This window comes from Stigmatopora argus, chromosome 6, assembly GCF_051989625.1.
Source record: "Stigmatopora argus isolate UIUO_Sarg chromosome 6, RoL_Sarg_1.0, whole genome shotgun sequence".
Lineage (NCBI taxonomy): Eukaryota > Metazoa > Chordata > Actinopteri > Syngnathiformes > Syngnathidae > Stigmatopora > Stigmatopora argus.
This window is the reverse complement of record NC_135392.1, coordinates 4,694,575-4,709,251: the sequence shown is the minus strand read 5'-3', so window position 1 is coordinate 4,709,251 and position 14,677 is coordinate 4,694,575. Positions and strand designations below refer to the sequence as shown.

The 14,677-nt window shown below is 40.9% G+C and overlaps 2 protein-coding genes across 8 annotated transcripts in view; one reads left to right on the top strand and one right to left on the bottom strand.

Moving 5' to 3' along the window:
* ptprt (protein tyrosine phosphatase receptor type T) overlaps nt 1-9,926 on the bottom strand; it is a 94,171-nt gene extending 84,245 nt beyond the window's left edge. For 4 of the 7 annotated variants that reach the window (XM_077602279.1, XM_077602282.1, XM_077602285.1 and 1 more), the window contains exons 1-2: nt 9,567-9,925; nt 755-853 (exon numbers count right to left, since the gene is read on the bottom strand). In XM_077602279.1, coding sequence (XP_077458405.1) covers nt 755-853; nt 9,567-9,642 — 175 coding nt within the window. In that variant the 5' untranslated portion in view covers nt 9,643-9,925. Of the gene's footprint in view, nt 1-754; nt 854-9,566 lie in introns of all 7 variants that reach the window. The other 3 variants (XM_077602281.1, XM_077602280.1, XM_077602283.1) reach the window with 2 other exon arrangements.
* Nucleotides 9,927-10,820: 894 nt separating this feature from the next.
* Nucleotides 10,821-14,023, top strand: timm17a (translocase of inner mitochondrial membrane 17 homolog A (yeast)). Its single transcript, XM_077603974.1, has 6 exons — nt 10,821-10,912; nt 11,709-11,808; nt 12,123-12,186; nt 12,247-12,375; nt 12,448-12,558; nt 13,176-14,023. Exons 1-6 carry the CDS (start codon nt 10,887-10,889, stop codon nt 13,244-13,246), a joined length of 501 nt encoding a protein of 166 aa, XP_077460100.1. The 5' UTR covers nt 10,821-10,886; the 3' UTR covers nt 13,247-14,023.
* The last annotated feature ends 654 nt before the right edge of the window (nt 14,024-14,677 follow it).

The window sequence follows — 14,677 nt, the reverse complement described above, 5'->3', positions numbered from 1 at the left end:
ACACTTGATAGGAATGAGTCATAAAAGTGAGCATTGCCATGAGCTGTTTTTGTGCTTTTAAAATGCATTTCTTGATTTCCTTTAAATTCTATCTTGGGAGTTGTATTTTTAAAAAAGATCATTTAAAAAGTACATTGAAATATATATAATGTACAAGTTATAGGAGCTTGCATCAAGTGTGTTCATTTGACATACTAAGTATTTTGCCACAATTTGACTTTCAGATTTGATCAAATTTCAAGCAAAACAGCCTATTACAATGAATTTTAATGACAAATTAAGAGATCTTGCATTAAGACCTTTTGTTTGAGGTATTACTCAACGTAGTTTATAAGCATTTGATTTTGGAAAATTTGATAAATTCATGCAAAAACAAGCATATTTTGGTTCAATATGGAAACTGGTGTGAAAATGACAACACATCAAGAGACCCTTGCTTTAAACCCATTGCTTTGAGCTATTAGTCCTTGTACTGTATTATATTTATATTTTGGAAAATGTGAAAGTTTTCATGCAAAAAAAGAGAGGATATTTTGGTTGAAAAGGGGGAATTCTGGGAAAAATAACAAATCAAGAGGCCATACGTTGAGACCTTACATTCACGTCATGACTCCCCGTATTTTATGATCATTAGGTAGATTTTTCCCTCAATTTCAAGCCCAAAAAATATTTTGGATTTAAATGGCAGGACGGAAAGGTAATGTAAACAAACATCCATCAAATTGTGAAAATGTATTCACAGGGCAGTCAGTACCTGCTTGCGGGTCTCGGTGGTGCTCCCACGTAAAGCCGGCCGTTCCCAAGGCCACGGCATAGCCGCAGCTGCCGTACGATTCTTCAAAATCGCATCCGCCTGAAAAGGAAATGCAAATGTCAGACAACAGGAGAGAGGAGATGGGAATTTTTAAAGCCAAGCCTTTTCCAGGCACTCTTTGGCGACCGCTAAAATCGCCCATTCTGTTCTGATACTTTCACGACACGTTTTCCGCCGCGTGAAAAGACCCAACATATGAAGTGACTTAGGAATTCTCCCGGAAAAAAAGGCGAAGTGCGCCGGGAGTGCCCTAAACTCGGCAAGAAGTGACCCGGGAACGCGCTAAAATCAAGTGGAAGCGAGCATAAATCAACAGTAAGTGATTCAAAATGACTAGGAATGACTCAAGATTGGCCCAAAAAGAACGGGAAGTTACCTCACGTAAGAGGTGACCTGGGAATTCCCTAAACTCAACAAGAAGTGACCCGGGAATGCCCTAAAATCAAGTTGAAGTGAGCATAAATCAACAGTAAATGATTCAAAATGACTAGGAATGACCTAAGAATGGCCCAAAAAGAACAGGAAGTGACCTAAAGTAAGAGGTAGCCCGGGAATTCCCCCCTAAACAACACAAAGTGACCGGAAAAAGCCTTAAAATGATCAGAAATGACCCAAAATAAGAAGTGACCAGGAAATTCCACTTGCAAATACGTACCCTAGAATTATCAGGAAGTGAACCAAAATCAACATGAAGTGATTCAAAATATATGGAGGTGATCCAAAATAAGAAGTGACCTGGGAATCCCCCAAAACATTACAAAGTCACCCAGAAATGCCTGAAAGTCATGAGGAAGTGACCCAAAAAGTGATGTTTAACCCGGAATGCCTCAAAATCAATGTGTACATGCCCTTAAATTTAGTCATTCACTACCATTGACAGCAATAGATGTCCAAACCATTCAGGCAACAGACAAACATTCAGTTAAAAAAAAAGTCTATATGTAGCGTTAGTGTTGCGTCGCCAATTGTGTGTTTAGTTGTTTATCGCTTAGGATGGTTGGGGCCCCGGGCCATTTCTTTGTTAGCAGTGATTAAATCAGTTGTCAGCCGCCGCCGTCTCGCCATTAAGCCGCCTAAAAGCATATGCCGGCATGCGCCCGCGACGCCACGTAAGTAAGCGAGCGGTAAAAGTAGCGTTTAGAACGGCCGGCCCGCCGCGGGCGGCCTCTCGTCTTTCGCGAGTGGCCGCCTCGCGTCGCCGCGCGTTCGCGTCAAGTCCGCCGATAGCCGCTCGCGTGTCTGCGCGTTGCGAGTGCTTCTCGTTGGTTTCCGATTGAGCGCTTTTCGTCCCTGTAAAATATTTAGAAAGAATATTAGCAAAAGCGACTAAAGCTAGCCGGTTTCGTATTCAAAACAATCTGCGATTTGAAGTGATGAAATATAGAATAACAATGAGCCGCAGCCCAAAACGAGCATTTGTGGTACAACTGATGATTTAGGGTCATTAAAAATGTAATAAATTAAAAAAATGTTGACTAATATTATGAAATGCATGCAGATTTCTGGAGGATTTGTGTTTTTCATGCTAGTCGGCTAACTCTTCATATTTGATTTTAGGGCAGTTCTGGGTCTCATTCCCCTTGATTTTGCGTCATTTCTGGGCAACGTCTTATTTTGGTAAGCTTTGTTATTATGGAACCATTTCCGTTCACTTCCTGTTGATGTTTCATTTCAGGGTTACTTCCTGCCGATTTTGGTTGTGTCAATTTTGGGGTATGTTATTGCTTGGGGCATTTCTAGGTCCCGTCCAGTTAATTTGGGGACAATTACAGGTCACTTCCTGTTGATTTGTTGAATGTAAAATGAATAAAAAGATAAACCAACTGCTTTTGGCTTCCAATAGCACCCTGGAGTTTTTTTTAATGACATAGTATTTCAACGAGCACCCTTATAAATGGTTAAGAGACCCTCTGGCATGCATGTTAACATTTTCCTCATCACGTTCCAGCTGTTTACATGATGCATATGATTGCACACATCCCATTTATGTGCGCGTGGGGGTGTCGTGAATATTAATGCGACTGCTGTTTACATCTCCGTTCGCCTAAGTGGTAGACTTTGAATTCTTTGCTTCCTAATGAGGCAAACGAGGGGGCGCTAAATGCTAATGACGTCGAAGAAAACGGCTTTAATAGAGCTGCCGTTTATATTAGGCTCGATTTCAAGTGGGCCGTCACACCAACCATCATTTTGATAGCCGATTCATCGCTGATTAATTTGGACATCCGGTCAGCCTTTTGTGCCGTGACCAGAAATGAGTACAGTAATCCCTCGAATATTGCGGTTAATGTAGACCAGACATGGCCGCGATCATCGAAAAATCGCAAAATAGGGTCACTCCTATTAAAAATATAAATAAGTTTAACTTCAGTGCTAAGTCCTAGTAGCAAAAATGGCTTCCGCTTACAAGTTTCAGCATGGAATTTTTCATGTGGGTCAGCACACTGGCAAAAATCAAACGATTGCGACCATGAAAGGTGCACGCAATGTGAAAATCCACGCTGAAACTCGTGAGTGGAAGCCACTCTTGCTACTAGGACTCCACACGGAACCTAAAAAAATAATAATAATAATTAATTGCAGAAAAAATTGTGAAGTAGTGAATTTGCATTAAGTGAAGTCGCGATAATCGAGGGATTACTGTAGATGTCAATTCCATTTGATGTGGAAGGGAGGGAGGATGCTAATACATTGTTCAAATCACAGGTGTCAAAGTGGCGGCCCGGGGGCCAAATCTGGCCCGCCGCATGATTTTGTGCGGCCCAAGAAAGTCAATGATGAGTGCCGACGTTAATAAACTTGGCCACCCAATGTCATAAATTGAGTTATTTTTGTTGTTATTTCTTTGACATTTGCATTTTTTGCATCGGTTTGTTTCAATAGTGTCAAAATAGTCTGTATCTAAAAAAAATTTGCATTATACTTATTTGTTCCCTTAACTGCCATTACAAAACATTTAAAAAAAACATTCTTTATTCCTCAATTCCGATCCCCTGAAAAAAACGTCATTGGGCCTGATTTCCAATAAATTTCCGATCAGCGACATCCCGAGTCAAAATGCAAATGAATGACATCATTTTTGGGCACTTAATTTAGATTTTAAGCTACCGAGTTCTCACTTTTGGGGCATTTATGGTCACTTCATGTTGATTTTGGGGGTACTCCAAGGTCACCTGACAACAGAACACAAACAATATAATGACGAGACGCCCCTAGGGACGAGATTGGCTGAATGCAACTCCACGATGCCGCACTTTCTTTGACCGTCCCTGAGTTGCTTGGGCGTGAGACGCTAATCATCCGGAGCTGCCACATTGGTGCCTTTATTTTACTGCTCTATTCATCAATTTCCAGCAGCCTTGAAACGGAAATTGATTTAACTCATTTAACTGAATGAGTCGCTTTTCTACGTTCGACTGAGCTCATCCGCCTAAGAAAAGATCAACAAAATTCAAAAGAAAGGAAGTAAATACCTCCCGAATCTGTTTAAATGCTTCCCATGAAGTACCGTGGTTCCTCTACTTAAGAACTTAATTCATTCACCGCCACATCGACTGGCAACAAACACAGTTCCAAGTTTTATTTAATTTTAAGGGCTCCGTGATTGGACGTCTAAGCCCGTCAATGGCGGTCAAATCATCTGCCGGTGGACGTTAATCAAGGCTGGCAACGACGTACGAGAGATGAAAAAGCGGGGCGCCCCTAGGCGGCTTCGCGGGTCCAAGGTCAGTGACGAGCTACCCGGCCGGGGCATACAAACAGGAAGTGGGTCAGCACACTGGCAAAAATAAAAGGATTGCGGCTATGAAAGGTGCACGCACCTGTCTAAAGGTATAAGGACTCTAAAAGTACACCCACATATGCAAAGCCACAAAAACAGGCCTTGAGCCACAAGCGTCCTTGCGTACGGCACCCCGACCTGCTTTGTGTGACCTCAGGTGGTCAACACGCACACTGTATTAAGTTGCAATATTCATTTTTTTTCTTATCCCTAAGTGAAGTTGAGTAGTTGGGAGTGGAAAATGTCATAGGAAATTTATACATATACATACATAAAAATATACACACTATATTCACAAATACTTCACACACATTTACTAGTGCTGAGAAGACATTACATTTTTAACTGCATTTTTCCATAGTGGGGTTTCAATTAATCACTTTATATATTTTTTTAAATCTGCAGTACTTGAATTGTATCTATTTACCTTTATGTAAAAATGTAGGTATGTACACAACTCCAAAAGTGACTAATATAATATACGTTTCAACTCTTCTGAGCTAATTTCAACTATGTGGCAACTGTATACAAAACAGAAGCTTTCCACCCTGTTATTTTTCTTTAAAATTGGGGGTTTTTCGACTTTAAAATAATAAAATACCTCCATCGGAAAAGTTCAAAGGAAAACCTTGATTGAATAGAAAAAACTTTACATAAACAAAACAAGGACTTCATTTTCATATGTTTCAGGTACCACTGTAAATACATTAATTAGTTATAATTCGATTGATATTATTCATGAAATAAGATTACAGTAACAATTCGCTAGCGACACGTGCGGGACAGAAAGTTCTAGAACAATAGTACTAGCATGTCGTTAGCATTTAGCACATAGCATGGACAAATGACTTCGTCAAAGAAGTGTAGCCAAAACACTAAATATGTCTAAAAACTATACACCAACGACATGAACTCAATGACACTCCGCCGTTAACTCAACTAAACCCGCAACTTAAATGAACTTATATCTCAAAAGAATTAAAGTTTGCCCATAGACATCTCACACATCTTACCTGTTTAATGAATCCACACCGACTGGTGGTGGATTAGTTCCCACAATCCGTCGCTGTAATTACACATGCAGTGACACCATTCTACCACTAGATGGCGTATTTCATTCAAATGAAACGGATTTTCAAATCGTCTTTTAAAGGTTGCATCCATAAATATACATGGCAATTTCGCTAAATTGTGAAGGAAAAAAAACACGAAAAAACAAAACTACGAAAGAAATTGCGAATATTAATTTTTTAGTCTTTTATGGAGCGCCCATTGACGGAGATAAACGTCTGATTTAATTTAAAAAATGAATAGGACTGTGACCCAAAAGGAAATTCTGGCATTTTACAGTTATTTGGATCTTTTTCTCTCGGTCAGTTTCCGCCGGATGACACGAGAACGCCTTCCACTCGTATTTTCGGTCTCGGCAGCTGCGTGGCGGGCCGAGGAAGAGCCTCGGGGGTCTGGGGGGCAATTGATTGACAGACGGTCCGACGGAGGTGCTCGAGCGGAACCCGCGCGTGTGCAAAAAACGCCTCGGGGACTTGTCTTCACCTCCACTTTGGCGATGACAGCCTTCGCTAAAACACGAGGCCGCCCGTCATTTCATCGGACAGGTCACCTCGCGACCCCCCCCCCCCACTCGGAAAGAAACTCTTATTTTTGTTATTGTTTTTTTCCCCCTTTTATTATTCCCGAGAGTTCCAAAATGCGATTCGCTCTCACAGCTGTTTTCTCCCTCATTAACTACTTAGCGGCCATGCGTGCTAACGCGCTAACGAGCGCGCTAACTCGCTTCATTTGGCGCCCGAGCTATGTTTTTTTCGTTCACGTAACATCAAATCCGCGTGAAGTCACGCTGACATTTGCTATTAAAAAAAATTGCATGTTTTTAAATAATCTGTTTGGAAAGTAGAAATTTTGGCAATGGCTAAAAGGTCCAACTCATGAAAATTCATTGTGATTGGAGCAAGTTTGGACTTGGTCCACCATTGCTTTTCAGGCCCCCTACCAACATGGCTGCCTTGACACTGATCGACATCCAAATTATTTCAAGTTTCATTCCCTTTGGCGGAGCTAGATGTCCAATTCAATTTAAAGCTGCTCATTCAGAAGAAAATAACCAAACTATATATGGAAAATAACTAAAGACGCCAAGAGAAGGAGGCCTGACATCAATAGGAAGTGACCCGGAAATGTCCCAAAACTAACAGGAAGTGATCAATCAACAGGAAGTGCAGATGTGACCCAAAATAAACAGGAAGGTACTGAAAAGTACCCTAAAATTAACAGTAAAATATCCAACAATTTATTTAAACGGGGAAGACTGACTTATGAATCTTTCCTATTGTCGGCACTGGACGTCCAATCCATTCATGTGGAAAAATCAAGTATCTTCAAGTCTTAATTAGATGTTGTCTTTTTTTTACATTTGCAATGATTTATTATGTATGCATTTATGTCATGACAAAGAAGGAAAACGTTAATGCGCTCCAATTCTGTGGACTAGAAAAACTTTCTGTTATGTAAAAATATGGTACACGGTCGATTGGTCGCCGGTCTTTTGGTCGCCAGTCTTTTGGTCGCCCGGAAGGTTATTGATAATTACCATTTAAATCGTTGCTCAAATTCCCTAAATACAAACTGCGAATGACTATTTAGTCATACTTAATGCCCTAGTAATTATTAATAATAATAATAATAATAATCGGACATAGGCTATGTCGGCCTTTTTGTCTGAAGAAAAGCTCCAAATTTCCCAGACTTTTATTGTTTTTTGTTGGAGAACTTGTTAAGACCCTGACGGACGTAGCTTCTTAAAGGGACAACGCATGTACATACAAACTCTTATACACTCACACGTCGGCTCAGTGAAACTGCTTATGGCCATTGTTGGCTTTTATTGATGCGTAGACCGTGTTGTTTTACCTTGTTTTGCCGCCGGTCTTTTGGTCGTCGGTCTTTTGGTCGCCGGTCTTTTGGTCGTCGGTCTTTTGGTCGCCGGTCTTTTGGTCGCCCGTTGTCGCGGTCGGGGCGACCAAAAGACCGCGACCAAAAGACCGGCGACCAAAAGACGGCGACCAAAAGACCGGCGACCAATCGACCGCACACGAAAAATATGATGAATGACTTTGGCTCCTCGGATTTACATTGAACCTCAGGCATAATGGAAGCAGGTGGAGCTTCTTATCTCATTTCCACATAGTTCCCCGGCACCAAAATGTGCCCAGGTGGCACTACTTTTATCCCTAAGAAGCTCCTTCACTCAAAACAACACAGTTGCTACCTTACCTTTGCCGACTCGCCGTCGACATCTTCCTCGTCCTCGGCCTTCCCGTCAAGGAGACGGCGACGTCAAACAAATCTCCTTAAGTGCAATTTAGACGGGGAAGAGGACGCTGACCTCCCCCAAGGTCGGCGCGCCGACTCGGCAAGGTCAACTTTTAGTGGGCGCGTCATCCTTAATGACGCCCTTAAAAAAAGGCCGCAATATGCTTTCTAATTGGCCCTACAGGCGGCGAGAGGCCCCCGCCGACCAGGACTTTCGTTTGGAAAATTTCATCAAACTCGTCACGCGCCTCTGACGGACGGCGCGTTTCGACCGCCGGCGAAAAAAAAAAAGGAGGAGAAAGGATGAGAGGAAGGAGGGAGAGGTCAGAAGCATCGTGAAGGTAGAAGGGGGAAAAATAGGAAGAAAGGAGGGAAGAAAGAAGGATGCAAGGAAGGGAGGAAGGAAAATAAACAAAAAGACGGAAATAAAGGAAGAAAAGGTTAGATCATCCAAATAAGAAAAGGAGAACTGTTTAAAAGGGAAGGAGGTAAACAAGTGTAAGAAAGAAAATGATCATCAATTACCACCAAGGGCAGCCAACGGGCTCACATCCCATTTATTGTTTGTATTTAGGAAGAATAACAAACAGTATGCTCAGCCACTCCTTGCAGTTTCAACATAATTGGACGTATTTACATGTCAATGGCAATGAATGGGAAAAAAAGTGTCCTTTTTTTAACCGAGACTAAGCCATTGTGTGATATGCCATCATCGCCCTCTAACGACGGAAATGTGAAATGCAGGTGCAAGAACACGCGCACACGTTCAATTCAATCCGTCCTTTGCACTCAAGTTACTACATTACGGTTACAATCTACTCATTGAAGATTACCAATTCAAATATCTGCAAAAAACAACAACAATATGTGTTGTTTTAGTGGACCAGTTTGTGTGTGTGTGCGTGTGTGCGTGTGTGTGCGTGCGTGCGTGTGTGAGTGTGCGTGTGTGTGTGTGTGTGTGTGTGTTTCTCGTTCAATCCGTGGTCTGAATAACAAGCGCTAAAGGAAGAAAAAAAGTTAACACTGATGGCAAATGGTGTCCAATCCATTTGAAGGGTGAGAGCGAACGGATAAACCTTCGTCCTCCCAGTCCGAATGGATTGGACATCTGCGAGTGATAGACTCAAGTGATTGGACGCCATAATTGGACGGTCAATATCGTGAACAGTCAAAGCACAGGCAAAAAGCGTTGATTTTGGTTGTTAAAGTGTCTGTTTGTTGTTAACATCTTAGTTTGAATGGAGTGGACGTCTACAAATGGTAAACACACATGATTGGACGTCTATTGTTGTCAATGGTGGGGAATGATTCACACACAAAGCAACAAAAATGCATCTTTTGTCATGGTAAAAGTGTTCATTTGTTGTTACCGTCCGAATGGACTGGACATTTGTCTGTTAGTGACTGACCCGGGTGGATGTACGGCATGATTGGACGTCTATTATCGTCAGTAGTAGTGAACGATATAAAGCAAAATCAAATCAAATGGGTCTTTTGTGTTTATAAAAGTGTGGATTTGTTGTCAGGTGATGGGTTGGAGATGCACGTATAGCAAGTGCAACATCCGGCAAAATATGAAAGGATGTTTCAATATAGTGGAATAGAATGAAAAAGTAGTGAGGAGTATTTTTTTTACTTGACCTGGGAAGAACTGCGCGCAGGTGTGATCCAAAAGCCCCCAAAAGAAGAAAAGTAGGCGCCAACGTAGCACGTCCATCTCTTCTTTGGCGTCTTGTATGGAAAAAAAGAAGAAATTTCGTGATCAATCCTTTACGGGAACTTGTTTCACATGCTCGTGCCTCCTCGCGACGGTACTCCTCCAAATAGGAAAAAAAAAGAAAAGTAGGAGATTGGAGTTGTTTGGGTGTTTTTTCTTCACATTTGCGTCCAAGTTGGGCGGATGTGGTCGCTCCGCTTGGCTGCTGGACGCAAAGTGAATGACGATGGCGAACCTGCTGCACGCGCCTGCCTCAGCGAGGGAATGGAGGAGGTTGGGTTGGAGGAGGTTCCCCGAGACCTCAGCCATTCGCTCCCTCTCTCGCTCCCTCTCTCGCTCCATCTCTCGCTCTCCATCCCGTCGGCCCAGTGAGCGAGGGCGCGCGTCTGCGCCTGTGGGATCGAGAAGGGGCGGGGCTTAACGGTAACTAACTAACTAAACTTAGTACGTACGTTAGTAAAGGCACACACGCACACACACATAGACATACATATATTACAGTCATACCTCTACTTACAAAATTTCCAAGTTACGAGAAATGTTCTGAACCAATAAATTTCTTAAGTAGAGGTATGACTGTTTAGTATTTTGTTTAATACTTACACAATGTATATATATACTACATATCACATGTGTCAAAGTTCCCCGGGAAAAGACAGCGATGGACGTCAATGGCGAAACGGCAAAAATTGCACTAAAATTGGGTAAAATCCACTTCCTAGCAGCATGTGATTAAATACAAACACTGGAGCTTAAATACAAACACTGAAGCTTTTCTGATATCAGAACTTGGCCCACAATTGAAATATTATTTAGGAATATAGCCATATTTTACTCACCAAAAATCATTTTTAACTGTACACAATATCCATCCTCCTTATATACATGCATACATTGTATGTATATATGTGTGTGTGAGCGTTTCTGTTTATTTTGGATCGGTAGATTGTAGGGAGTTTCTAGCTTCTTATTCACTGGCACCCTCCCGCGACCATTTTGAGGAAGAGCGGTTCAGAAAAGGAAATGATTAAAATGTTAATTGGGGAATGCTCGGAATACTGAATGCTGAAATTAATTTATTGCAGGGATCGGAACAGTAAAAACTCAACCCTTGTTGTGAAATCAAAGTGATTAATAGGCAACCACTGCTTTTTGCTATAATTTGGTTTGCACATGAACGCCTCACGAAGCGTCATGACGTCATCGTGTCGTCACACGCACACAGGGAGCTGTACAAGAACAAAATGGAGGAATATGCAAGAGAGCCCTGGTAGGTCCTTTGGCCAAAACATCAACATTATTTATACATTTTGTATTTTCAATTTAGCGTATAACTTAGGAAGTCACTCGAAACAATTTGAAGGATTTTTTTTCGCTTGTTGTGTTTCTCTCCGGTGCTGAGCCCAGACCGGTTCGTTACCGCCTTTAGCTCGGATGCTAAATTGTCATTAGATTCCGCTAGCCAGGCGACATCGAGGCTAAAAGCACGTTGTTATGACCTTGCGGACGTGCTCCAGTCCAGAACTTGGCAACGCATCACCATGTCACGTTTCACTAACTTCGTTCACTGTTTACTCACAAACTACAACTAACCGAATGTGGCACATTGACTCCTTGTAATGACCTTTTAAGACCCGTGCTTGCCCTGTTAGCTTTAGCTATTTCATAAGCTACAATACTCTACTAGTCACGTAATGAGCACTTCTTAACCATCATTCCATGACATATTCTGTTTTCATTCTGCTCAGTCACATTAATAATCATAACATTATATACATTTGCCTTGTCATATCGGTTGACCAGGCAATACGTGCTCCTTTGTGTGTTTTAGGGCTCAAAGTACATGAAATAATAATAATAATGTGTCAATCTATCTAATATTTTGGAAAATAAATTGATAAACTGAAATAAAAACATTCCACAACATTATTAAGAAAAATAGGAGACGATTTTAAAGTAACTAAATATTATATTTTAAATGTATACACCATAATTTCGATATGAAAGGGTTAAATGTTGTTGGTTTCCAGTCCATCTCGACGAATTTCTGTCTAAATTCTTTTCAGTCCCTGGAGGATTGTGGACGACTGTGGCGGGGCCTTCACCATGGGTGCCATTGGTGGTGGAATATTCCAAGCAGTGAAAGGCTTCAGGAACTCACCGTCGGTAAGTCCCCTTACGACACAGCATCAGCAAAACTATAAAAAACAATGGATCTTATAGTCTGGAAAATACGGTAATGATGGAACCAGAGCATCTTGTAAATAAATAAAGTATTTCTTGAGGAGGAACTACTTTAATACTAAAATATTATTTGTTAGGTAATGGTTGCATTATTTTCGCTGGATGAAATTTTTTTGCTAAGGGTATAGGCAAAAGATATCTTGAAAAAAATTGAATAAACTCAGAAGTAAAAAAAAATCAGATATCCTTAGTGTGAATGCATTATTTAAGTGCATTTCTTTTTGTTGTTTTTGTAGGGAATGAGTCACAGAATGAGAGGCAGCATGACCGCCATCAAGACCAGAGCTCCACAACTCGGAGGTACATTTTTCCTCAGCTAAGTCCTCCATCCAGACATCCGACATTTTCCACGCTTTATAGGTAGCTTTGCCGTGTGGGGGGGCCTCTTCTCCATGATCGACTGCGGCCTGGTGAAGGTTCGCGGGAAGGAGGACCCTTGGAACTCCATCACCAGCGGCGCCATGACGGGAGCCATCCTTGCCGCCAGAAGTTAGTGGAAAATATTTTTCAGATTGTGCTCAACTCGCCCGTGCTCACCTTGTTGATTTACTCTCTGCGCAGATGGGCCAGTGGCCATGGTGGGCTCGGCGGCCATGGGGGGGATTCTGCTGGCCTTGATAGAGGGTGCCGGAATCATGCTGTCCAGGTTCGCCTCCTCGCAAATCCCTACAGGTAATTCGGAACGATTTGAATTTGTCAGGAAATGATTTGATCCATTTTTTAACATCTGGATCGAGGAGTGATTCAATTGACACATTTTCAATTTACAGTAATCCCTTGAATATCATGGTTAATGTAGACCAGACATGGCCGCGATAATCGAAAAATCGCAAAGTCGGGTCACCCCTATTATAGCTACCTTTTTTTTTTCTTCAGTGCTGAGTCCTAGTAGCAAGAGTTTACAAATTTCAGCGTGGATTTTCACCTTTTTATGAACTTTAAAAATAAATAAATATTTTTATTTCAGAATTCGCGATAAGTGAAGTCGCAATAATCGAGGGAAGACTAACTCTTCAGTTGCAATCCAAACGAGCTTGACAAAAATCATGATTTCCTCTCTAAAAAAATAAATAAAAATTAAAACTTGTAGTGCAATTCTTTAAATTACTACAGTATCTTAAGAATTTATTAGGATATTATCGTAGAATCATAAATATTTGGTCAATAACAAAAGTCGACCACTGGTGGCTGACCAAAATGAAATATCATCTCATCCCATAAAAAAAAAAACAATAAATTGACTGATAGCATCGAAGGGAATTTTGTTTTATAATCTTTGTTTGTTTCAGGCCCACAGTTTGCCGAGGAGCCCTCCCCAATGCCTGCCGCCCCCTTTGGAGACTACCGACAATACCAATAAAAGGATGTCCCACCTCAGCATTTTTGGAAAAGGAAAAAAACAACACTTTTTTTTTTGTTTTCCCTTTGCTGGAATTGCAGTTCAGTGGAAATGGAGACGACCTGAACATACGTAAATAGAGAGACAACTTTCCGCACGGTGAACTGAGAACTGCACAGTGACCTCATCATCATACAAATCACATGTTTTGTTTTCTTAGTGCAGCGGAACCTCCAATAAAGAACACACATGAAATGGAAAAGACAACAAAATATGTATACCAATGCCTCAGAGCAGGCAAATTACAATTAGTGTGGAAATAATGTGTCAAAATGGACATCATTTGTCACGGAAAGACCGTTCTCTGAATTTCGACAGCAATTTTACCGCAGTCAAAATCTTTAGAGGTTCCGCTGAATTGTGTTTTTATTTTTTAGGTGTTATTTTCTGAAATATCTGAAGACCAGGGGACCTGGTTGCGTGGCCATTGGGAGGAAAATAGTGTGACTAATTTATGATTCTAATTTAGTGTACTGTTTATACATGGAAAGGTTTCCCCTTGTATTTGCTGATTTGCCTTAAATCGAAATTGCGCAGGAGCCGTTTGTCTCTTGACTATTCGACTTGGATGATGTATTTATTTTTGCACTGGAAAGAGTCAAAATGAGCGTTTTATGGAAGCTGCTTTTTTGCATTTATGTGCAAAACAACAAAAAAGAAACATTCGCAGGAGGCATAATTGAAAAGGAAGGTATTCAGAATCTGTATTCAATCCATATAAAAAATTGTACTATTATACATTGGTGTCTTTTTATGTGTCGTTGTTTGGTATTCATGAGGAAATTGCTCCTATGTAATAAATCCATGCACTGGATGGAAAGTGCGTTAGATGAGGTCAACCACTAGAGGGCAGCCACTCTTCGTTCTAAGGTCTTTGCGAAAATAAATATCGAGTCAATTTCATCACTAAACTCAATAAGTTTTACACTAAGCACTGTAATTGGCTTTAAATTTAAAAAAAGGCCTTAAATATAAAACAATAACATTGAAACAATATTTGGTGAAAATTACCTGGAATGGGACAGGTACTATATTAATGCAATGTCATAAAATTGATCAAAATCTATAAATCTAGAGTCTTGAATATTCAAAATTGCATGGTAATTCCAGAAAACTCTAGTTTTTGTCTTTGCGACAATAGTTTTTGCTTCAAGTTTATGGGTTGATAGGGTTTGAGTCTGGGAATTTGGATTCAGGCTAAAGTCATTCAATTTTTATTCATTACCATCGTGAATCCATCACGAAGCAACATGATACAGTAACTGAGTCAGGATTATAATATAATATTTGATTATAATTACAGCTGCATCATTAAACTATAACCTCACATTGTGTTGATTTGAGCCATCGCTACCTCACTCAGAAAAAAACTTGGCCTTGTCCTTTTATCCA

Excerpts from the sequence above, each read along its gene's own strand:
- timm17a (XM_077603974.1), top strand. The coding sequence starts at position 10,887 with ATGGAGGAATATGCAAGAGAGCCCTG. Across the intron at positions 12,376-12,447 it reads AGCCATCCTTGCCGCCAGAA|ATGGGCCAGTGGCCATGGTG; the intron begins GTTAGTGGAAAA and ends CTCTCTGCGCAG. Across the intron at positions 12,559-13,175 it reads CTCCTCGCAAATCCCTACAG|GCCCACAGTTTGCCGAGGAG; the intron begins GTAATTCGGAAC and ends TGTTTGTTTCAG.